General features: G+C 24.8%; 1 protein-coding gene across 1 annotated transcript; it reads right to left on the reverse strand.

Annotated features, from left to right (window-relative positions):
* Window positions 1–2,260: 2,260 nt before the first annotated feature.
* LOC100199445 (uncharacterized) lies at window positions 2,261–27,250 on the reverse strand. Its single transcript, XM_065789008.1, has 10 exons — window positions 27,090–27,250; window positions 26,852–26,950; window positions 26,581–26,751; window positions 25,978–26,131; window positions 25,090–25,273; window positions 17,767–17,865; window positions 17,338–17,512; window positions 14,136–14,179; window positions 13,664–13,767; window positions 2,261–2,805 (listed from the first exon to the last, which is right to left on the reverse strand). The coding sequence occupies exons 1-10, from the start codon at window positions 27,211–27,213 to the stop codon at window positions 2,667–2,669; spliced, it is 1,293 nt and encodes a 430-aa protein (XP_065645080.1). The 5' UTR covers window positions 27,214–27,250; the 3' UTR covers window positions 2,261–2,666.
* Window positions 27,251–27,331: the final 81 nt, after the last annotated feature.

Consider the following 27,331-nt stretch of genomic DNA (forward strand, 5'->3'; position numbering starts at 1 on the left):
TTAAAATTACATAGCCATATTTTTAAATTCTACTTTTGGTGTTGTTGTAATAGTAGCTAAAGTTAACTGCAACTGCAACAAATGTATGTAAATAAAGAACTAACTTTAATAACTGTACTTATTAACTATATCTTATATCGATAACCATAGTTGATAAAATGAATAACTGATGACAGTAAGAAAAAAACAACTACAAAGTGAGCAAAATAAATCATCATGCCAATAAAAAAATAAAGAACAAGCAATAGTTGACCTAATTAGCCAATCGTATAACTTTAGACATCTATAGGACACTTACAAAAATAAATAAGTAATGAACTTTTTAAATATTAACTAAAACATAAGGTGCATAAACAAACCAAAAATAAAAAAACGTATTTATGTATATTGATTGAATTTAAATATTCAAATAAGTCATAAAAACAAAAACAGCAGAAATAATAGGATACATTCACAACACTAAATACTAAAGGAATACCTTTTATGACAGTGTAACACAGTAACAAAAGGAAACATCTTTAATTTACTATTCTCAATACATTTCAGGTAATGTTATCTCATGTCGTCATCTTTTTAAATAACTAAACTTACGTTGATACCGCTACACAAAGCTGTTGCATTTCCTTTTAAGAAACGCACTAACTTGTCCACTAACAATGGCGTCATCATGTGCACTAACAATGGCGCATCATCTTTGCTTAAACTATTCAAGAGTGAATCATAAAACTGAACACACTTCCGATGTGAAACAACTTTAGGACACAATACTTAGAAACACCCAATATGATTTTCTAACATTAATAACTTGCATAAAACTGTAACTTTCTGGAAAACCACCTGAATTAAAACAATTAAAAATGCAAAAAAAACCCAGATATTTTAAACTTCGAGACCTAAATATTTTAGAAATATTTTAACTGATATAAAAACAAACTTTGTGCTATATCAATCAAGGTGTCATCAAGCCAGCCAGATGAGTCTCTTAAAATATCTAAAGCCTTGTCTTTAGACTGTAATGACAAACTTTAAAGAAAACTTTAGAAAAATTTGACAGCCCCTTTTCACAATGATACTATCATTAACAAATAGCTTTTTTCAAAGCTTTACCATTACCAGTTTAAACTCTGAACTTTTTTCTTGTTGATTAGTTTGAGGAAAATAAGCAGACTTTATCGAATAATCTAAAATTTTAGAGTTTTTTTGAAGATTACCAAAAATCTATAAAATAAAGTAGTTATATAAATTGTTAATTTTTCAATATATTTACTATAATGATCAGTAATTGAAATAATTTTTTTTTTCTCCAAGTTTTGTTAAGGCAAGAGGTCAAATAAGGTCTAGGGTAAGTTTGTGTACCTATGGCCAGATTTTTTCAATGCCCAAATTCAAGGCCTCAGATTTGTCTAAAAATGGCAAAACTGATACAATCACATCTCTATACTAATTAGTTTGTATTAGTATAAGTATATTGACTTATACTAATAAAATTCCATCAAGTAGAAGGGTTTAACAATTAGTGGCCTTAGGTACAATAAGTTTTTTTTTTGAACTGTACCGAAGGCCACTTTCTGAAAATTAGGTTCAAATTAATAACAAATTAACAGTTAATTTAATCTTATATTGTTTTCAATAAATATTTAATTTATAAATGGAAGTTCCAAAACAACTGTGGGTTTTGAGATACTGAGGCATAGTACAAAATTAACTTGAGTACAAAATTAACTTCAGAAACATACAATAATATAAAATACATAATAATAATAAACTCTTAATCATAAATTATATAAAAGTTCAACTTAAATAGTGGCTAATATATACACATACCACAAAGTTGACATTTTTTTATTATAATTATTATTATTCCATTAGAGACATACTGTTAAACATCTTCAACAGAGTAATTATAGACTGACATTTTAATTATATAACTTTAAAAAATTTGAAAATATGATTATTTTTGTTTTTTGAGTTAATACCTAACGGAAATAAGGCTATTTATTTAACGATATAGATTTAACCTAACTAACGGAAGCTTTACGCCGTATCTGCGCATGCATTACACTTGCGCAGAACTGACTGTCTCCTTATTTAACGCGACGACGGAATGTAACAAAATTTACACGCTTGTTGCACAAGTTTCGCCATCCCTGGTGTAAAAATGCCGCAGAAAAATTTTCTTATTCCAATATGTGTATATATAATAATTACTTATTTTAAAGAGGATCTAATTTCCTTTTAAATATAAAGAATCAAGAAAACGATACAAAAAAACGTGCTTTTATTTCAATTAATAATTTCATGTTTTTAAAAACTTTTTATAACTTTTTTGTAAAAAACAAGTAAAAAAATCATGATTGTAAGCTTTAATACATGTTACTTTAGATACAACTTTTTTTTACATAAATAACATAACTATTTTAAATATAATCATGACCATTAAATAAAAAAATCATCATCATAAAAAACAGACATGAGTTGATATTTGGATACACTTAGATAGAGAGATTTGGTAACAACCTTACTTTTCTTCCTTTTTATCGTGCAAAAAATTAGTACCCTCACCAATAGAATAAATTTGGCAACGAGCTTACTTTTCTACATTTTATCGTGCAAGCAAACAGTACTATCACCAATATAAACAGAACTTAACAATAAAATTTTGTCTATTAAAGTTTACTGAAAAATTCGTTGTGATTCCATCCTAACAACATATCTGCAACAACATTTGATCGATCTTGCCCAAAAACAACAGGGCCACCATTCACTTGATAAGTAGGTAAGCCACAAACTCCTTCATCGAGAGCTCTATGAAAGAAAATAAGTCTGAATAAAAAAAAATAAGCATACATCAAAACATATACAAATTAAAGCTTAATTTAAACATTAAAAATAAATTACGAAAATTTAAGAAAACAGTTCATCGGTTCAAAGATTTTCAACGGTTTGAAATGGCTCAGCTGTTTTAAACAGTAATTTTAAGGAATTTACACTGTTAAATAAATCTAATGTAATTTAGAATGAAATGACTCAACTGTAAAATAACAATTCAAAAATACTACATCATTAGTTAATTATAGATTACTCCCCTTGCTGTGTGGTTTGTAGTAAAACATGTTTCATATTTAAAAATAAGAAATTACAAATTTTTCTTCACTAATTCAGACATTGAATTGGTTTTAACACGTTGCTTATGGAGGATGAGTATACTCGTCGAACGAAACTCTCCTTGCGTACAATAAGTATACTCGCTTGACTTAAAATGCTAATAATTTTTTATTCCGAAGGTTTTATTCTCTTAAATTGTTTTTAAGTCTTAAATTGAACATTCATCAGTTAAGCTTTTAAGTGAGAAAATTTTCACATTAAGCGATTCAATATTTCACTTTATCTTTGATTTTAAATAAAATGCGCATTTTTTACGGTTTTTAGAGGCAAGATATCGTAAATATACATATTTAAGGTATATTTAAATAAAATAAACCTTATATATGTAAAAACATTTGAAAAAATTACAGATTTAAAGATAACATATATAAATATTCTATATCATGTGCTACGCTCAAAACCGTTGATGCGTCATCTGCTTTTCGTATGTTTTAGTGTTACAATCTAAAACAGGGATCAATACAGATACCTGGTAGGTTAGCGCAGTATCCGCACGCATTTCTTGATTATTTCCTTACTTGATTTTTTAAACACTGCGTAAATTTTTTTGTAGATTTTTTTTCTACCCTGTAAAATTGTCAATAGGTAAAGGAAAATATTATGTTACAATAAAATAATATGAAACAATGTTACATTAGTTTCATTAACAGCAACACCATGTTGCAATAGTTGCATTAACAGCATTTTTTTGGAAACTGACAATGTAGAAGAGTTAAAAGACAAAGTCTATGTATAATAAATTATTACACACCTGGGAAGTCCAAAGCTTGATGGTCTGTGGTTCAGAAAACACGCTAACCTCTTAAGGCAAATACACTTTCATGCAAAAATTCATAGAAATATATTTTTTATTATTACATCAACTGAGCAGTTACATTAACATTAGTTAACTTGTAAAACTTTTTCTTTTTAACGTCAATTTTTAACATTTTCACTAGAATTATTAATTCTAGTAAAAATGTTATACTAAAAAAATGCTAAAAAATTATCTTTTAGCATAACTTATTCTACTCAATAAAAAACATTCTTTTGAATTTTTCTTTCATTCTTAAAACATTCTTTTTAAATAAAAAAAACATTTAATTCTTCTAGCATTGTCTTAGTTTGTCTTTTTTACTAAAATTTAAACATTAAAAAAATTGTTAAACTAAAAACCGAAAAATATCAAAAACAATACTGATGATGATGATAATGATAACAATGCTGATGCTGATGCTGATGATGATGATGATGATGATGATAATGATGCTGCTGCTGCTGCTGCTGCTGATGATGATGATGATGATGATGATGATGATGATGATGATGATGATGATGATGATGATGATGATGATGATGATGATGATGACAAAAGGAATGTGTAGAGTTTCTATAAAAACTGTATAGAAACACGACAAATTTGTATAGAAACCTGACATGGTATAGAAATACTACTTAAATGTATAAAAATCCGACACATGTATAGAAAAGCTTCATCGCAAGGTAGAGTTTCTATTAAAAGGTATTTTTATTAAATTGCCGTTCGTCGTTTATGTTGATTAAGTTCAGCCATTAAAATATTTTCCGCAGAGTAATATTAGATATCAGAAAATAAGAAGAGTGCTATGCATGGTGTTATAAATATTTTTCTTTTTTTGAATAAACTCTTTAAGTTTTTATTTTTTATTAGCTTTCTATTTAAATAACGGATTTCTATTTTTCAACATCTAAGAGTTGTATTGAAACTATTTATAGATATTATTACCAATAAATAGTTTGAATTTATTTAGTACACATATCTTGTATATGTGCATAATATATTTAGTACATATATTTAGTATATATATACATATACATAAATACATATACATATTTTACACACAAGTCTGAATTAAAAGATGAAACCATAGTTTCATCATCATACAGTTTTTATTTTTATTATTCTTCAGTATGACAAAAACTGACAAAGTTTTCTAGTTATAAAAAATTTTCTTTTTAATGAACAACTGCATAAAAAGAAACAGCTAGTTTCTTTTTTATATCTAAATTAAATTGAAAGTTGACTAAAGCAAATACTTTTCTAACAACTTGTTTTAAAGAGTGATTTGTGTTAGTAATCAAAGAAAATTGAAGCTTGGTGCATACAAGACCTATGAGTCTACCCTCATGGCATTGCAGTCATTTCAAAATTATTTTTCAAAGTCGCAAGGATTAAGAAACCCTTGTGTACTGATCTCCATGACTTTTTACTATGTTTATAATGTCATATAACACTGACTGTCAAAACAATGTTACAGTCAACTTAATATAGTAACTTCCATTGTGACCCCCTTTCAGTAGAGCATCCACGACAATGTTCTTTTTAATGCCATATACCCAGAACTAAAAAACCATGCTACTTGTGTCAGACTTAAGACCTGATACAAGTCCTCAAACCTGTGGTCAGACTTATGTTATAGTAGGACAATGTTAAATATTTTCTACATTTTTTATACGTTTCTGTTTTTATTTTGCATATATATATATATACACATATATATAAATATACATATATATAAATATACATATATATAAATATACATATATATATACACATATATATATATATATATATATATATATATATATATATATATATATATATATATATATATATATATACACACACACAAAAAAACCTTCTTTATTTTATATGTATAAAATCAAATTTGGCGCATCAAAAGTTATACATTTTTAAATATTATACATTAATTGTTTTATATATTTTGTATATTTATTGTGTATGTGTATATGGATATATATAATATATATGGATATATATATTATGTGTGTATGGATATATATAAATAATATATATGTGTGTATATATATATATATATATATATATATATATATATATATATATATATATATATATATATATATATATATATATATATATATAAATTAGCAGAAATCACTTATCACTTATCATAATATTTTACGCAAATTTTTGTCAATAAGGACGCAAATTTTTGTCAATAAGGAAAAAATTTGTTTCTGAAGAATCTTTATTGACAAAACATGTATTAAATTGAAATTAGTAAATTATTTTTACTTATTTATTATTGCTCTGTTCTTTTAAGAGCATTCAGTACTTTATTTTATAGTAAACAATAATTATTGTTACCCCATCACCTTTTTATAAAGTATAAACCATCCCTCCACCTTTTTAAAAATCTATATATATAACAATGATTAGGCGGGATGCTACTTTTAATTTACTGAATACCATCCTGCTACTTTTTTTTGTTCACTTCGAGTACTATGTGTGTAAATATATATATATATATATATATATATATATATATTTTTTTTTTTTTTTTTTAGATTATTCACCTCCCCAAGGCCCGAGGGGGCCACTACAGTCGAGGAGGATACTCATTTTTTTTTTTTTTTTTTTTTTTTTTTTTTTTTCTAGTTGTCATTCGTGGTGCAACCCTCTCTCAACTCTTTAACTCCGAAACACGGACCTTGCCGAGCAAGGCCGCTGCGCGGAGAAACTAAGTTGAGCGCGGTACTTCCAGGGACGTGGTGGGAGTCGAACTCCGAACCTCTCGCTTACAAAGCGAGCGCTCTTACCACTACACCACTACCGCATTTATATATATATATACATATATATATATATATATATATATATATATGTAAACTTTTATACAGGGATACAAAGTCTTAAATGGACTCCGGTTTAATATCTTTATTTTTTCCTGGTCTCTGGTTTTCAGAAGCTCCAAACATGTTTGTTGACCAATGATATGCTATATAAAAAAACAAATGAAATTTAATGACTTGAAAGCATACTGTTTTTAGGCCCGGAGTCTTAGAGTTCTGTAGTCCTTGTCGCCATTATACCTATGGACTCAAAAAGTGATTCAAAAAGTGATTAGTCCTCGAACTAAAAGTCTTAATTTTTTACTAATAGTAGTTCATAAGTTTTTTTTATATTATTAGAGCTCCTGGATACCAAAAACTGAAAAAAATTGATCTTTTTATGGCATTCAAATTCAAAATCTTTTTTGGGACTCCTTATCCTTGTTTATATAATTATACATATATATATATATATATATATATATATATATATATATATATATATATATATATATATATATATATATATATATATATATATATATATATATATATATATATATATCTATGTATGTATGTATGTATGTATGTATGTATGTATGTATGTATGTATGTATGTATATATATATATACCATATATTTTAAAATACATATAAATTTATATATATATATATATATATAAATACATTATATTTAAATATATATATATATATATATATATATATTTATATGTATATATATATATATATATCCATATAAATTATGTTGGTGTATTCTACAAATAGAGTGCTCAATGTTCTTAAAGAACAGACCAATAATGAAAAACACTTATCTAATTTTTATCTTCAACAGTTTGTTTCTCCATCAGTAGGTTTATCAAGCAGATGAACCTACTGATGAAGAAATAAGCTGTTGAAGATATAAATAAGATAAGTGTTTTTACTAAATAATTTTTCAAATAAATAATTTAGAAGAAATTGACTGAAAAAATGACTAAGAAAAAAACATAAACAAAAAAAATATATATATATATATATGTGTATATATATATATATATATATATATATATATATATATATATATATATATATATATATATATATATATATATATTTATATTTATACTTATATTTATATATATATATATATATATATATATATATATATATATATATATATATATATATATATATATATATATATATATGTTTATATTTATACTTACATTTATTTATATATATATATATATATATATATATATATATATATATTTATATTTATACTTATATTTATATATATATATATATATGTATATATGTATATATTTATATATATATATATTTATATTTATACTTGTATTATATATATTTAAACATATATATATATATATATATATATATATATATATTTATATTTATATTTATATATATATATATATATATATATATATATATATATATATATATTGAAATTAATTGTATTTTATATCAAAATGTAATTCTTATAAAATATTGACGAGTACTTGTTACTGTTTGATAAAGATTTGTCACGTCAGATTGACTAAATTCCTTGTTACATTTGTTGTTAAAATTAAAATTTGTTTCAGAATACTTTCTTCATAAATTTTGTTCATAACGTTGTATATAAAATATTCTTTCTAATCTAATCTTTTTATTTCAAACTAACATGAAATGTTAAACTACAAATAGTGAGAAGACTTGTTAACTGACATAAAGTATGTATTCGGTATAAGATATTGATATGTCCAATTGTCAATTATAGATCTATTTCACTTTTAACTTGAGATTATTCACTGGCAGTAAAATTGAAATACAATCAACTTCTGATGTAGGAACTTCAAAATCTAAAACCCTGTTCAGTTAGTTTTTAATAAGTCATGTATACTTATGTATTGATTTTGAAATGCTATTTGTATATAGTCATTAAAGTATGGTAGTGTGGTAGCTTAAAAGTTGTCTAATTTCTGGATGTTTTAAGACACAGTGGTGAATTAACCTTGCAATGTAACATCAAAATTAACAACAACTCTTGCATTTTGACCCAGAGACAATTTTACTTGTTAATGTCAAGAAAAGGTTTTATTGAACTTTTTTATTTAAAGAAAATAGATAATATATATAGATATATAAATATGTTACTTATGTAAATTTTAAATAGTAAATGTAAAAATTAATTATATAGAATTATATACAATCTTCTAAGTTTTATTTTGAAAAAGTTTTACTTTTAAAAATTGAAAGCTTTAAATTTATTCTATACAACTTGTTATTATTTTTATTTTATTTTAGTTTTCTTTTTTAATTTAAACAAATTGCTGACTTTTTAATTTAAACAAATTGCTGACTTTTGAATTTAAACAAATTGCTGACTTTTGAATTTAAACAAATTGCTGACTTTTGAATTTAAACAAATTGCTGACTTTTGAATTTAAACAAATTGCTGAATTTTGAATTTAAACAAATTGCTGACTTTTAAAACTTTTATCTTTTTTAGTTGAGATAGAGTTTAGAAAACCATCAGTTGATTTAAGGTAGTACACTACAAAAATACATTTTTTATTAAAAAAAGATAAACAAAACAAAAAACTTGTATATTTCTGTTGAAATATTATTTTAAAAAATAATCGAAATACAGATTTTTCTTAAATCAATATATTTTTTTACATCTTTTATATTTTTTTACATTATTTATATAATCAATTTTATTTTTTTTTACATCTTTTACATTTTTTTAATGGTGGAAAAAGCAAGACTTAGTGACATAAATAGTTTTTTAGTTTAAGACATATTTTAAATTTAATCGAGAATTATTGAAAATTTGCTTGAAATACTAGATGATTTGACATGTAAACTAATTTCTTAATTAAAAAAATTTAACATGTATATTAAATCCCAACTGTTAACCAAATTTCTGAAGCATACTGAGGATACCCTAAAAATTTCAGACACAAATCATTTGCCAATATAAAGATATTACATTTAAAAGTTATTACTAAAATTGAAAATTGCTAAAAACACTTTTAAAGATTTTTTTTTTACTTTTAAAGTTAATAGCATTTTTTTAGCAAAATAATCTAAATTTTGCATATTAACGCTGTCTCCAAATGGCCTAAATGCACCTAGTTTCCCAGCAAATGGATGAATTCTTGCAAATGTAAATGCCCAGCCCGAGCATGTGACTATTGGAGTCTTTACAAATTAAAGAAAGATAACCATCAACACTAAGATCACAAGATGAGACAGCCGAACTCAAATTAGTCTTACAAAGAGCAAGTTAGTTTGGTGAACTTTGCAAGTGATAAGACTCAACAAAAGAAAACTTTCTTCGAAGACCATGAATATTAGTGAATGATAGGTTAAGAGAACTTGGTGATGACGATGGTTTTTTGTGCTTTAAAGTTTTTGGTACTTTAGTCATACCTAAAAGAATCAATATTACCATTATCAAAAAGAATCAATATCAAAAATACTGATGTATTATGCCTTCAACAAATATCTGAGGTGTTTTATAAATATTTTATAAATGCCAAACTTCATCTTGCTAACAAAATTACCAACCTATAATTCTTTTAAAATCTAAAACCATCAGATGATGCAACATTGCATGATTTTGACTTAACGTTAAAAGAATTTGAAACGGCTTTTTTGTCTTTAAAAAAGAATAAATCACTGGGATTTGATGATATACTCAGTAATATACTTATTGCAAATAAGAAAAGTATTAGTAGACCATTGTTTTATATACTAAAACTTTGTTTCGATCAAGGGGTATTTCCTGGTGCACTAAAAATAGCAAAAGTATTTCCAATTTATAAAAATGATGATCATTCTAACATTTCCAACTACAGGCCTATATCAGTGCTTTCTGTATTTTCAAAAATATTCAAACCTGTAATTTACAATATAATCTTTGATCATTTTACTAAAAACAATTTCTTTTATTCAAAACAATTTGGATTTCAGAAAAATCATTCAACTGAACATGCTTGTATTGAATATGTTGATCAAATAAATAATTACTTAGTTTGCAAGAACATGTGTGCAGAATTATTTACGGGAAAAAAAGAGAGGAACATACTTAATGAGAAATATGAAAGGGATAGATGTAGACAAATATATTTTTATCAGCACCTAATTTCCATGTATAATTATAATAATAATCCAACTCTAGTTAATTTCATTTTTATTTGTAGATTTGAGAAAAATGTAAGTGAAAAGAATTATAAATCAATCAAATTCCTTCAAACTGCCAAGGAAATTAAATAAATATACAAAATATTCAATAGTATATTGTGAACCTAAGTAATGGAATTTGTTTCAAAAAAATAATGCAAATATGGTAAAATCATTAAACTCATTTAAGTTCCAAGCAAAAAAAACACATTTTTAATTTTGCGGAATAATAATTCCAAAACCCTTGTGTAAATTTATTCAAATGAATTTTACTTGTTATTCTTATTAGTTACTAATTATTATTAATAGTTAACAAGTCTTTTAATGTAAAATTTGTTAATCTTTGTGTATATGTTTAGATATATTTCTTAAACTTTGAATACCTAAATTTGAAATATAGTTATTGCAAAATATCATCGCAGTTGTAAAAATAATTTGCTTTCTGACTATAACTTTAGTTTATTTTATATATTTTTATTTTATTACTTTTATATTTTAAACTCTTTTTGACAACATTTTATTAAATTAAGGGGCTCTATGAAAAGATTGAGGTGGTATTGCATCATCCACATCTTCTTTGAGTCCCCATCTGTTTTTAAAATATTTTATTTACTGATATTTACCATGTAAAACTCATCTGTAAGTTATTCTAACAGCCTAATATAAAATTTAAAAAAATTAAAAAAAGTCATTTTTAAATTTGTTTAAGAACTTGACTCAAAGCATAGATAGTACTCAGTACACTATTTAATTATCCAAGCAACTGCCTTATTACTATTAATAAACCCTAAGCCATAAAAAAGGGCTCTAAATGTGACCTGGACAATGCACACCAAAAGTACGAACAGGGAATCCATGTGCAACATGGCTTTGTTAATACTCTGATATTTTACAGCTATTGATGGAATCAGCCGCTCTAAGAGCTACCACAGAGTTTGGGAAACCTGACTACCAGCTGGCCTCACAACCATAAAACTGAGTTTTAGAGCTGTGTTAAGAGATAATAGAATGAGTTGCTTGTCAGAAAAACAGAAACACAAGCAAACCCATGCATTGAGTCAAGAAGATCCAGCATTTAACATCCTAAACTGGAAACAATGTATTATAAATATATCTGCATCAGCCTAATAGACGAAGAAGGAATGCAAGGCTAGTCAACAGATAGAATCTGTTTACCCCTTAAGTCTTTGCCTAGGAGGCCATCTACAAGATAGTAGCGGGATGCGTTTAACATCTGCCCAAGATGAGTATTTTTATCGAGACACCATCTCTAGCCTTTACTCAACCAAGATCCTCAAAGCAGAGGGTGTTTAAAGTCGGAGTTGGCTTGTACTGGGTTACATGTTACTAATAGCAGGATAATCTGACCTGACTTTAACGCTTTCACTTCAGCTATAGTTACAAACGTTCAATTAAGTCATAGATTTAATTGGAAGTTTATGTGAAACGAACGGATTTTACACCTTTTATGTTTTTATTATATCACATATAAAATAATTATTTGTTTTCAATATTGTGTTAAATATTTTTTGTCTATAACAGTTTTATACTTTTTTATACTTGAAATCGTTTGTATATAAACAAAACCAGTTGATTTTAAAACTCAGGAAAAATGTGTATACGTGCGTGTGTGTTAGAAGGTAGGAATTCTATATTGATGAGAATTGTAAACTAATGTATTTGTAAAATTGTAAAAAAATGAAAAAATATTCATTTATTAGATTACACAAAAACTTTTTATTCGAGTATTAATCTGGAAACATTTTATGTAAAATGTTTTGGTGTAGAATAAAGCAATTTGTCATTATTTGTCTATAAAGCAATTTATCATTGTTTCTTTTTTGAAAATTTGTATAGAAATTCAACATTTTTTGCAGTGTTTCTATACCATACGTTTATTAGAAATTGCAATAACAAAACCCTCAGGAGATGAATTGACAAAATAACATTATAGCATTAAAGAAGACGCAAAAATATTTTGGAAAAAATATGTTTCACAAAATAAAACATTTGTAATGTAATTTGCAAAAGCGTGTAAACTTTTGCATCAACTTAAAACGGAGTAATTTTCACAACAAAACATTTACTAGTCAAAATAGTTGCAAATACATAGTAGAAAAAGTACAAAATATTTTTTCTCTTTTTTCAAAAACAGTGGTTTTATGTGTTTTGTAAATTACTTTCCTAGTTTTTTAAGATTAGTGCTAGCCACATACAACAAGAGTTTTATATAAATTTTAAATAAAAATTAAACTGATTCATAACAAATTTAAACTTGATAACGTCAAATATAAAAACACAACACAAACATCACATTTTATATCTTTAACTCATAAAATGTGATGATTGTGTCGTGTTTCTATTATATTTCTCAGTATCAAGTTTAATTGTTAATTTATTTTTATTTTTAATTTATTTTGATGCTAAGAATGTAATCTAGAAAATTTCTCAATTACTGATGCAAAAACTGTAACATTATCGTCAACCCTTGTGAAATAGGAATCTTCCGTAAAAATGTAGAGTTTCTATATAGAAATTCGTCTAATGATGATGATGATGATGATGATGATGATGATGATGATGATGATGATGATGATGATGATGATGATGATGATGATGATGATGATGATGATGATGATGATGATGATGATGATGATGTATAGTATAACACCTTTCAACTTTAATAATTATACCTCTGTGTATTCTTTTTAAGTTGCAACTTGACTTCTTCAGTATTTGCTTCTCTCATTAATTGATCAGAATTAAAGCCATTTGATGACAAAATCTCACGAAGTACCTGCATAATAATATTTCAGTTACATTTTAGTCATAAATGTATGTAGTCATAAAATTACTTTTTTTAACTTTTTAATTTTTTTAACTTTTTAATTTTTTTTTAACTTTTTAATTTTTTTAACTTTTTAATTTTTTTTTAATTTAAAGATCTTTTATTTTTACATTATTTCAGTAACAATTTGTTGTTAAAATTAAATAATACTTAATGTTAAAATAAACTGGCAAAAATATTGAAGTAAACAATAAAATGATAAACTTCCTCACAGAGTTATTATGATATGTTATATATTTATACAATAAAGCATACATATTTTTATAAAAAAATAAATTTTTAAGCAATAGAAAAAAAATAAAAAATAAAAATAAAACCTCATCATTACTAATGTCTTTATCATTTAACCAAACAGCATCAACTAAAAAAAGTTTCAATAGATTCAATGTCAGCAAATATCATTTAATTTTAAAAAGTTCACAAAGTAATTAAATTGGTTTCTAAATTTACAATTACCTGTCAGTAAAAAATTAACTATCCGTAAAAAATTTAAAAACTTACATTTATTAGTAAAAAATTTAGGAATATATAAATAAATTACTAAGGAGTTAAAGAGCAGTCATGAAAAACAATTCAACATTGGAGAGTAATAAAGTGTTGTTTCTAGATTATATAAGGCAGATTGAAAAAAATATTTAGTAGAGGTAAAAATCATTTTTATGCTTTCTAAAGGGCCTTAAAATGGCATATATCAGCATTTTAAGACTAAACAAACTGAAAGAAAAATGAAAGGTTTTTTAAAAAAATCAAATAACAATATCAGATCTAACAGACAGTGGTAGCAAGAACTTTTAACTTTATTTAAAGTAACCTTTAGTTAAATAATTTTAAAACTTTGTATAATGGTGTAAATTTTTAAAATTTATATTTAATTTACTTTGTAAAATTCTCTAAAATAAAGGAAAAAAACCTTTTTGACAAATTGAATTTTAAATCATATCTTTATAGAGTATATTTAAATATATTCATATATTTTTCTATATTCATATAACAAAATAAACTTACAGCATCATGAATTCTGTACCAGACCACTGGAGCAGTGGTCTGGTAAAGAATTCATGACGCTCTATCAGTAGCACTTCTCTCACTTTTTTGTTTTTTCTATGTTTATTAATAGCTGAAATTTTATTCCCTTTATGTGTACTTTTCTGATGTTAGCTCTATGTTTATTTAAAGCTGAAATTTTATTCCCTTTATGTGTACTTTTCTGATGTTATGCTCTCCTTCACCTGTGTACTTCTCTGATGTCATTTCTTCTATATCTAATGTTGGTAAATGCGAGATTAGTTCTTTAATTAATGTTGGTAAATGCGAGATTAGTTCTTTAATTAATGTTGGTAAATGCGAGATTAGTTCTTTAATTAATGTTGGTAAATGCGAGATTAGTTCTTTAAATAATGTTGGTAAATGCGAGATTAGTTCTTTAATTAATGTTGGTAAATGCGAGATTAGTTCTTTAATTAATGTTGGTAAATGCGAGATTAGTTCTTTAATTAATGTTGGTAAATGCGAGATTAGTTCTTTAATTAATGTTGGTAAATGCGAGATTAGTTCTTTAATTAATGTTGGTAAATGCGAGATTCTTTAATTTTTTGTTTTGTGAATGTAACGTATTTTACAAGACCTTTAAAGTTTGCACACAACAAAAACTTTTAGGATAAAAACTTTTAGGAAGAGGTTTATTTTTTGTGGTAAAATATAAAATTGTATAAATAAAAAGTTTAAAATTTTTGTTGTAAAATTTTTATTGCTTTAAAGATCTAGATATTTTTTATGACATCTTTCTAGCTTTAAAATTGTTAAATCAATAAAATAACTTGATAAACCAATTTTGCTGTTAATAGTAGTCAAAAAAAGCTTTTTATTTTGTTTTTGCAGTCACAGTGCAGTCACAGTATTTTGAATATTTTTATGGTGGCAGTGTCAGTTCTGCGCCAGTTGAGTAAAAGCAAGAATGGGAATCATCAATCTTTCAAATTACTATAATATTAGAAATCGTATGTGCAATAGCGTTTCTTTCATAAAACACTCTGCAAATACTAACACATGTCTCAAGCCAACAAGTCCAGACTACAAAGTTCACAAATCAAAGATGTGTTTATATAAGAAGTGAAAGTGTAAAGGACATATATCTTAAAGCACTTGAATTTCTTTAAAGATGAATTTTGATGTAAAATAATGATAATTTCAACCTTTATAACTTATATCTAAAAGCTTTTATTAAGAATGGGTTATATCATACAAGTTAAGTATTTTGAAATTTTAAACAAAGCTGTTCATATATTGCTTACAATAACCCGCATCAGTTTTTTATAGTTTGTGGACTTTTATGACACTATACAAGTTAGTTGGTAATAGCATCACTCAGATAAGATTTTTTTTTTTATCATACAATAACTTGCATTATCAAATTTTTTAAGTGAATTTTAAACTTTGCAAATGACTTGTGGAGTTTGATCCTAGTTTAGTTAATTTGTTTTGGCTTCAAAATATTCATGCAATTTTCTTTGTATTGATGTCTACTTATTTTAACTTTTAACTCTTTAAAAAGTTTCCATAAAAAAAGAGACAAAATTTGCTATCTTATTTCAGTAAAAAAAGAATAAAAAAACTTTGCTATCTATTTTCAGTAAAAAAAAAAACTTTGCTATCTTATTTATTTATCAAAGCCTCAATTTTATATAAACATGTTATTATATATATATGATATTATATATAAGATATAATGATATTATATATAAACATGTTATTATATATAATATATGATATTATATATAAGATATAATACATAAATTATATAAATTACATCATATGTAATTTATGATTTTATTATAACATCTTATAAAATACATATACTTATCTTCTATCTACTTTTATTCTATTATTCCAAAGAAAATTTCAAACTTGGGCATATTTATTATTTTGTCTAGTAGTCTAAAAATAAATAAGAGATTTTTGTTTTCTTTTATTAAGTAAAGAGTATAAAAACTTATTCTTTCTTATTCGTAGTGAGTTTTCTTTAGGTTATAAAGTAGAAAATAGATGTTACAGCAGTACTGACAAAGAAGTTGTGACAATGAAAGAACTTCAGAGAGACTAGAAATGTCAGACTGCCCTGCTTATTTTGGGTAAATACACTTTAATGGTGGTAATGCACCATCTTTATAAGCAAAAGGTATAGAGTTCAAACCAACCAATGCCCTTGAAAAACTTGTTTCTTTGTGAAGCAACCAAATCTCATCAAAGTTTATGTTAAGGGTTGAAAACAAGAATTGATTTTAAAAAAATCAATCACTATAGTTGTACTGTGCATCATGGTAGCACCCTGGGTGGATTATAGTAGCTCTCTGGGTGCACCATAGTAGCACCCTGGTCCTTGTGAAAGTGGAAATAGAAAAACAAAACAAAACAAAAAATTATATTTATTGCTTATGAGTTTTTTGATCAACAACCAATCATCGAGTACAAATTAAAAAGCAACTCAAATTAATTCAGATAACATTTCAAACAACAACTTACAAATGGCATTGATTAAATCAGGTTTGTTGTGTGCAATAGCTAATCTACATGCTGTTAATGTTTTCAACGGAAAATGAGATGAAAATCGGAAACCTTTGATTTCATGATAGTTTAACCAATCATTAAAATCTTTTGGAAAATAATTTCTTTTACTCTCTGATACTAGCATGGGAAGCTAAAAAAGAAGTTAAGAAGCATTAAAAATAACTTTTAAAAAATATTTGGTGTTTTAATAACTAAAATTCAAGTTTTTAATTTAAGATGTTTTATATCTAAAATATTTCATCAGCATACAAAGTATGCGTGTTAAGGAAAATAAAAACATATGCAAAGATTTTATCTCAGCTTTTTTTATTATTTACATAGCTGCTTTACTGCAAATATTTGTTTTAGTTTGTACAAACGCATACAATAAAATACAACACATACCATAGGTGTTCCAATGCTGTTAAAGATAACACCAATAAGCACTGGTACATACTCGATATCTACTTGAACAGGAGCAACAGATGATATGAGTGAATTCAACTAAAGCAAGATTAAACTAGAACTTTTTATATAATACATTTATACTAAAACTTTTATACTATATATTATATTTATAATATAGAGCATTTGTATTTATCAATGATTATAAATTAAACTAATTTAAACCGCATACAAAATGTTGATAATTTACAAAACACAACTTCTTTTTATGTATGTGTGTGTGTGTCTATATATATATATATATATATATACATATATATATATATATATATATATATATATATATATATATATATATATATATATATATATATATATATATATATATATATATATATATGTATATATATGAATTAGTAAAAACACTTATCTAATTTTCTAATTTCATGTTTTTCCATCCTGTAGGTTCATCAGGAAGCTTCCTGATGAACCTACTGATGGAGAAACACGCTGCTGAAGACAACTAAAAATTAAAAAGATTTTTACTAACTTACTATTCCTCTGTTCTTTAAGAACATTGAGCACTCTATTTGTAGAATACACTAACATAATTTATATATATATATATATATATATATATATATATATATATTTATATATTATATATATATATATATATATATATATATATATATATATATATATATATATATATATATATATAAATATATATATATATATATATATATATATATATATATATATATATATATATTTATATATATATATGTCTTGGCAGGAAGCACTAGCTTAAGCTTTCGCTCTTGCCCACACTCCCCTAAAATGGTTTATAGAGCAATTTTTGGCTCTCTCAAAAGTATGACTTTTTCTCATGATTAAAAACATGATTATTTCTTTCAATAGCGTTACTATGTTTTAGCATGGTTTTTGCATGTGTTAGCAAAAGCATCAGCATTTTACTTAAAATGAATGCATTTGCAATTACTTTAAAAGAAATCATGCTTAAACATTACAATTGCTTTTTTCTATAGCATGCTTTTTTTTTTTTTAATTTTTTTTTTCCCACCATGTTCCTGGAAGTACTGCGCCTAACTTGTTTCTCCGCGCAGCAACCTTGTTTGTCAAGGATCATGTTTCGGAGTTATAGAATTGAGAGAAGGTTATAATCACAATTAAGTAGCCTCCTCATCTGTAGTGGCCTTCTTGGCTTTGAGGACGTATACACTTCTCGGCCTTGGGATTGTATATACTTCAGCAAGACTTTTTTTTTTAATTAACATTTTAAAAAAAAAAAAAAGTCTTGCTGAAGTATATACAATCTAATAGAATATATATAATTAATATGTTTATTATAGCTTTTATTTTTTATTGTGCGTTTAACAACAACAATAATATGATATAACTTAACTGATATATATAACTGATATAATATAACTGATATATATTAACTTATTATTAAATACTTAATATGATATTATTTTTAAAAGTTTCAAAAAAGAAATGTCAAAACAACTTTTAATTTGAACTTTTAAAATAAAAGGAACTTGAAATTTCAAGCTTTTATTTTAATTTCTTCAAGTTTATTTTTTTGTAAATAAATTTAGCAAACTAAATTGAGAAAAATTCCTATGGATAACAATTTACAATCGTTAGGTCATTGCATATTAGTTATCACTTTGCAAATGCGTAAAAAATTGTTTTGAGGAAATAAAAATTAATTAAATTCAATAAGCATCATTGATATATCTAATAACTTATTAACAAGAATAAAAATTATTTGATATATATATTACTGTATTAACTGTAAATAATATATATACATACATATATATATATATATATATATATATATAAAAATTACTTACAGTTAATAATGAAGCTCAACAAAAAAAATGTAAGTGTTTGTGCATGGAAACCTAATTTTTTAACAAAGGTACAACTCCTTTAAATGCTCTATAGGATATGATACAAAAACTTAAATACAGATTTCTGTTAAATGATTTCAATAAAATAAATACAGTTTACAGGATTCCGGTTGAGCATTGGCAGTCTTTCACAGGAAGACGTGCGATCGCACATCTTTATATGACCAGGCAAATTACATTTTGCTTTGACGATTTGACCACGGCTTTTGACATATTTTTAAAATTTAAAAATGCACTACAAAAACTTAAACTTATCTAAAAAAAACTTTAAAAAAGAAAAGTAAATCTTAACGAAAGAGAAAAGAAAAAAATTCTTAACTAAAGCAAAAACACACACACAATATATATATATATATATATATATATATATATATATATATATATATATATATATATATATATATATATATATATATATATATATATATATATATATATATATATATATATAACCCAACTAAAACAAAACTCATCAAACTAAAATGCTTTGTCTATTTAATTTACGCATTAAAAAACAATTTCATTCTTTGTTTTAACATTTGTACTTTGTTTTTTGTTTTTTTAAATATGTTCCAAAAGATAAACATTTATCATAAAGAATACATAATTATATAAGTAAAAAAAAAAACAGTTTATTATTACTTATTATAAAAATTCATTTCAAGTGTTTTGTTACTCCATTAAAAAGCATTTTGATAATATAAAAACATTTAAGATCAAACTTATTTAATTGTAACAGCTTTTTAAAATATGTCTTTTTTTTTTTTCAACAAAATTTTGTTTATCTTTTTAAATCTATTAATATTAATTATCATTATTATATTAAAATTTCGTTAAAGAGACTTTCGTTGTCGTAGAATGTCATCGTTTATAAAAACAAAACAATTTTTTTTTTTTAATAACGATTATTATAAAAAATGCACTCTTAAACAATTTATAAAAAATTGTTTAAGAGTGCATTTTTTATAATGTCAATTATACTTTTAAAAAAACCATTATCAGTAAATTGTTTGAAAAAATGCGTTTCGCTGATATAATAACATTTGTTAAGAAGTTTTGATGTAATTTATTTCACTTAAGGTATAATTCAGAATATTTTTCATACAGCGCGTTTTTAAAATATTTTTTGAAATAGCCACGGTCAAATCGTCAAACCAAAATGTAATTTGCCTGGTCATAAAAAGACCTGCGATCGCACATTTTTCTGTGAAAGAATGATTGGAAATAGTAGATGTTGGATGTGGTGGTGGATGTGATGGTGATTAAACTCAGTACTTCTCACTGACAAAGCAAGAGCTACCATTAGACTGCTACTAATAAAGTTATTTCTGGGTTCCCTGTTTTTGATAATGATAATAAAAATAATAAAAAGAGATCAAAGGTACTTTTAAAAGTATTAACTTTTAACATTAAAACTTTTTTAAAAACCTTAAAAAAAGAAATTAAAATGTTTTCTGTTGGGAAAGTTTTCATAATTGTTGAATTCATGAGTTATAAGTATACTTTTCACATTTTAAATTCACATCTATTATATAATAAGGAACTGCTTTTACTCATTCATGCATGTTCACACAGCATCATTAAAAAGTTAATAACATCCATTAAAAAGCGACTAAGACGAGAAAAAGTTTTTGAGCACTTTTTTAAAAAGAAAATTTATACAGCTATGTTATCATGTAACTTACATAAATTTAAAATTGTAAAAACTCTATTTGTATAATGCTATATACAAATGTTTGTAAATTCAGTTCAGTTTGCGAATCATATATGTAAAGATCATGTATGTATGTATATGTATATATAATACGAGAAAACTTTTAAAACTCTTTTAACAATAAAAAATCTTTTTTACTTAAATTGTTTTGTTGTATAAAAATGACAGGATTAAAAAACCATAAATCAATTTTTCACCAGGCAAAGGATTAAAACTTTCAGATACACTTAGTTTTCAGCACAAAGAACAGTCCTCACAAAAGAACAGTCCTCACAAAAGAACAGTCCTCACAAAAGAACAGTCCTCACAATGCTATTAAAGCATACATGATGGTGAAAAATAAAACTTTAACAGTGACCTAATATATTTTAAGTGATTCAAGAACTCTTAAATGTTAATCATTCTCTAAATCCGAGATATCATTAGCTTTCATACAATTCACAACATTTTACAATGATAATAAAATTATATTACCATTTTACAATGACAACAAAATCAATTTTTTTGAACATTGTTACAATGTTATAATTCAAATAATAAACACTTTTAATATTTTACCGAAATTTTTTTATTGCTATAACTTATACAATAAAAAGTTGATATTTAATTATTTAAAAGAGAGACTCACCTAAATCCATTAATATTAGCCCTCACAGATAGAACTTCAAATACATGAACTTTTTTTGTTGAGAATTTATTGTAGATTATGATCTTTATTCTATGTTTACGCTGCTCAATTTTTTACAGATGAAAAAAGTAATCCAATAGTAATTATAGTTAATACATGTTAACAACTTTGTTTACTTTTATTTTTAACTCTGTTCTTTTCAAATTCTATTTACAACTTTTATACAGAAACAAAAACTCTTGAGGGCGTAATTATATACAACAATAGCTTATGACTAGCAAAAATTACATCAATTAACTTAATAACGTATGACAAAAATAAGCATAACAATAGCATTTAATAACAATCAGCCATTATCACAATACATTACATGGTCACATATACCAGCCATTATCACAATACATTACATGGTCACATATACCAGCCATTATCACAATACATTACATGGTCACATATACCATTTATATACTAATTTTTTACATGGTTGATTTATTTCAATAAGTTTTAGAAGTTAGAAAATTTAAAAAAGTTTTAGAAATCTTGGCTTTGAGTTAACAATTATTGTTCAATACTTCTTATTGTTAATGTTCAATACTTCTTAGAGTTAACGTTTTATAACTTCTTTTCTTATATGAGGAGGTGCCTAATATTTTTTTTCTTTATTTAGTTTCTAAAAAGTTTTTATTAATTTATTTTCTTTAATAAATATGTCATTGAGGTCTGTTCAAAACATGCATGAATGAGCATTATTATTATGTTCCTTATATATAATTTTTATTTATTGTAAAGCTTAAGGTGTAACAACATTCTACTTTCTGTAACTTAAAATTCTACTTTACTGTTATCGAAACAAAGGAAGAAGCAGATTGGTGTGTTTGTTTTATAACATGTTTATGCACAGTCAGGAATTAACATGGAGCTTATTGGAATTTACAGAAATTATTAAAACATCAATTATTAAAATACTTTATTTGTTATTTACTGAACTAAGAAAGAACTTTTGCACAAAAAAATGAAATATTTGTTATAAAAAAGATTAATTACTGAAATTTCTTTACATATATACTTAATTTAACATATTATTATATATCAACAACTTTTCTAGATTAGATACTTTCCATAAGTTTTAAAAAATAGTATACATTATTTAATCATAAATTTTTAAAAAGGCATGCAAAAATATACATCATTAAAAAAAAAAAAAATCAAATCATTTCAAATATTTTAATTAGATAAATTCTTCTCTCCTTATTGCCTTGTCCAACCACCTTCTCATATTTATATAAAAGACATTGCACTGTTGACTATAATTATCAGGTGAAAAAATATATTCAAGAGTTTCTTCAATAGTCATATTGGGATTAGCATTTCTAGTGGATTTGAAATTGGATTTTAACATAAAAAAAAACTCTTCGATTAGGTTCAATTCAGGGGAGTATGGTACTAAAACTTGTGAGTAATACATTTTTTTTGTTTTTTTGTAATTCACCTCCCCAAGGCCGAGAAGGCCACTACAGATGAGGAGGCTACTTGTGGTTATAACCCTCTCTCAACTCTATAACTCCGAAACACGAACCTTGACGAACAAGGACGCTGCGCGGAGAAACAAGTTGAGCGCGGTACTACCAGGGACGTGGTGGGAATCGAACTCGGAACCTCTCGCTGATGAAGCGAGCGCTCTTCCACTACACCACTACCGCATTTGTTCAGTAATTGAAGTACTGCAGCTGCTTTATGAAATTTTGTATTATTTATTATAAGAATTTTACTTGAATTTACTGCAAAGAATGGTACTAGTTTTTTGTTGATGAAATCAAAAAATGATTGTGTATTGTCTGCACTGCAAAATTTTATCTCTGATTTATTCTTTCCATGGTGTTTCTTTCTTGTGGAATGATCGCTAACCTTTTTCGTGTCAAATTTAATTACTTTAATTTACGGGAAACAAATGAGATCAAAACGTTTTTGTTCTAAAATTTGCATTTGAATTTCTTTTTGAACTATGACATTGTTACAGACCATGGAATTAAAAATTGTCTGTTCAATGTTTGTATTTATAGAATTTTGATTTTATATGTTTCTTTTCTTTTTAATGTAGATGACGTAAAGGGTATATTATTATCACTATTTTTTATAAAACGACTAACAGCATTTCTAGTTAAATTACAAGCATTGAATATTTCTGTGCAATTATAACTTTGCAAAACCCTGTAATAAGAAATAACTTTTATTTTAGTCTAATAGAATCAGAACAAATTAAAAAAATAATAAAAATAGAATGAAAGACTCCATGTGCATAATTAGATAACAATGTAAAGTTGCATTAACTTCTGCACTAAACGCTATAACTGTTAAATTTTCATTATAAAATTTTGTTTTCTTTAAATGACAAACAAAACTTTTTATGCTATTATTTATTGACTCATATATATATTTATCTATTTATGATGATCTGTTAATTTTAGTTATTTAACTGTTTTTTAACTGCTTCAGTCATTTGATGATTTGTAAAAAGTTAAAATTTAAAAAATATTCTTTTATTATGAGCCTTGAGAAGGTGAATAACTCCATACTTTTTTATAACAAAGCAAGAGCTCTACAAATACATCACTATCACATTAATGTGGTACCACAGATGATGGAAATGATGTAAAAACGCCTAATTTCAAGCCACACATTTAAAAAGTTTTTGTAACTTATAAGTTTTGTTTTAGAATGCTCTGCTCTGCTAATGAAAAATAGTATAATGGATTCTTATGGCAGAATTAGAAGGAAGATTGTTAAATTTAAGGGAATAATTTGATTGAATATTTTAGTCTCATTTTAGGATAAACGAATTTATGTTTGTAAATCTACAAAAAAAACTTTCAAAATATAAAAATAAAAAAATTAAACAAATAAAGCAAGTTCTTGAACAGCAATTAATTGTATACTTCTGATTTTGTTAAAAAAGATATTAAAAAATTATTTGATATTATTTAAAAGTGAAACACAAAAAAATGTGTTAAATATAACACATAAATTAAACAAATAACCTGTTTGAAACCAAGGAATGTCCAAGGACTTCCAAAATCAAGATAAAATGTAAGTTTGGCTTTTTTCGTAACATCACAAACTGGTTTGTGTAAAACTCTATGAGGTTCAGATTTCAAACCAAACTCTCTTTCAACAAGAAAGAGCCTATCACCTCCAAAAAATAGTCGGTTGTTGACCCACATACTTGAAATATTAATTTTATCTCATTAAATTTTAACTAAAATTTACTTAAAATTATCAAACATACCAGAGATTAATTTATTTGAAAATGTTTAAAAAACTAATCATAAAACAAAGATTTTGGGAAGTTCCAAAAAATTTCTAGGTGTTAGAAATAAATCTTTTTTTTTTACCTGGATTTTAAAAACCTTTTGAACTTTCTAAATAGAGAAAAAAGATTTAAGGAGCTCTGGAAACAAATTTTGACTCAGAGTTTAGAGCCCCTCATTAGAACATTACATGATTTGAAAATAAAAAATTATTTTTTCTCCTGCACATTTTTAACAATGAAGTTCACAATATTTTTATTCTAAGGTTTTAAAATCCAAGTAGAAATAAAAAATATTTTTAAACTCTTTTGGGACATTTCATCCATGCATTTAACTATAATATTACAACTAAATACAGTACACTCTCTATAACTTGAACCTTCAAGGGACAAAGAAAATGGGTTGATTTTGTGAATCATCACGTTAACATGTGATTTTTATGAGAAATCGAGTTTAAGAGGAATTAGATTTTATGAGATCTGGTTCAATGGGAATTATTAAGAATTCAAGTTATTAGAAGTCAACTGTAATAAGTTTTTTCTTTACTATTTAAAATATTGTTTAATAAAAAAAAATTGCCTTATGTACATTATTTTAAAACACTAGTTTGTAAAATACCTTGGTACACCAAAAACACCACGACTAATTGCTTCATCTGTGTTATCTAATAACTTCTGTCGAGCAGGATGTGTTTTATCATTAAAGTCAGTAACTTTGATTGGAAGATTAAATGAATCAGCAATATTTTGTAAGATGTTCATATCACTTACATCTGAAAAATATTTTTTAAGATGTTCATATCATTTATATCTAAAAAAAATTTTGTAAGATATTACTTACATATTAAAATTTTTTAGTAAGATGTTTCATTACCACTGTTTCATATTCCTTACATTTAGAAATATTTTTTAAGGTGTTCATATCATTTAAATAAATTTTTTTTGTAAAATGTTCATATCACTTTTATATGAAAAGTTTAATAACATTTAATGAAATCTTTTATTAATTATATATTTTATTAATTATATCTTTTTATATATATTTTAATAATATTCTTATTATTGTTATATATAATTTGTGAAAAACACAAATTGTGTGATTATTGCATGCAAAATTTGTTTCTTCATAATCAAGTTCAAATTTGTAATTGTTTGGCCCACACATAATGCACATACATGATGATGCATTATGTATGGGCCAAACATTAATCAGTAAAATTACCTTTTTTATGCTGCCAAATTGCATCAAATAATTTATGCGAAAGTCTTGATCTCAGATCCATAGACTCATCAGGCGTAAAAGCAATCAACCGCAATGCATTTAATGTTTTTACATCTGGTACTTGATTTGTACTTATCGGAACACTGTGACGAGAAAATTGCATAGCCAAATCTAAAAAATGCATAGCCAAATCAAGCTAAAATTAGAAAATTCTTTCATCAGCGTTCTTGAAACAGAAAAGATAAATCTATAGAACATATAACAAATTTACCTCTTCTCATTACTTTTAACTTTTGGCTTGAATATGTTTTGATCAATTTATTTTCAGGTATGTCAATGTTATCAGGTTTTGTACTTTTGTAGATAGCTCCTATAAATTTATGGTTTTCAACATATAAAAATTTATTAGAAAATTAAATTATAATATTTACTAAACATTTACATATAAAATTTATATAAATAAATTTTTTTTTAAATATTATAATTTTATAAAGAACCAAAAGTATTACCAAGTAAAACAGGTTTCCATACTAAAGTTGCATCAGTTCTTTTTGCAATATTTTCAATTAACTTTGAGGCAAGGTATGCATACGGACAAATAATATCATAATAGAAAACAATTTCTTTTTTCATAATTAATTATATACTTTAAAACTAAATTATTAAAACATCATAAGTAAAAATATCATCATTTTTTATCATCATTAAATTATAAAAACATCATTGTGTATAATAAAGTATCCCAAAAAAA

Source organism: Hydra vulgaris, chromosome 01 (assembly GCF_038396675.1).
Source record: "Hydra vulgaris chromosome 01, alternate assembly HydraT2T_AEP".
Classification (NCBI taxonomy): Eukaryota; Metazoa; Cnidaria; class Hydrozoa; order Anthoathecata; family Hydridae; genus Hydra; species Hydra vulgaris.

Excerpts from the sequence above, each read along its gene's own strand:
- LOC100199445 (XM_065789008.1), bottom strand. The coding sequence starts at position 27,213 with ATGAAAAAAGAAATTGTTTTCTATTATGATATTATTTGTCCGTATGCA. Across the intron at positions 26,132-26,580 it reads AATTTGGCAGCATAAAAAAG|ATGTAAGTGATATGAACATC; the intron begins GTAATTTTACTG and ends AATATTTTTCAG. Across the intron at positions 17,866-25,089 it reads CATTCCTTGGTTTCAAACAG|TTGAATTCACTCATATCATC; the intron begins GTTATTTGTTTA and ends ATCTTGCTTTAG.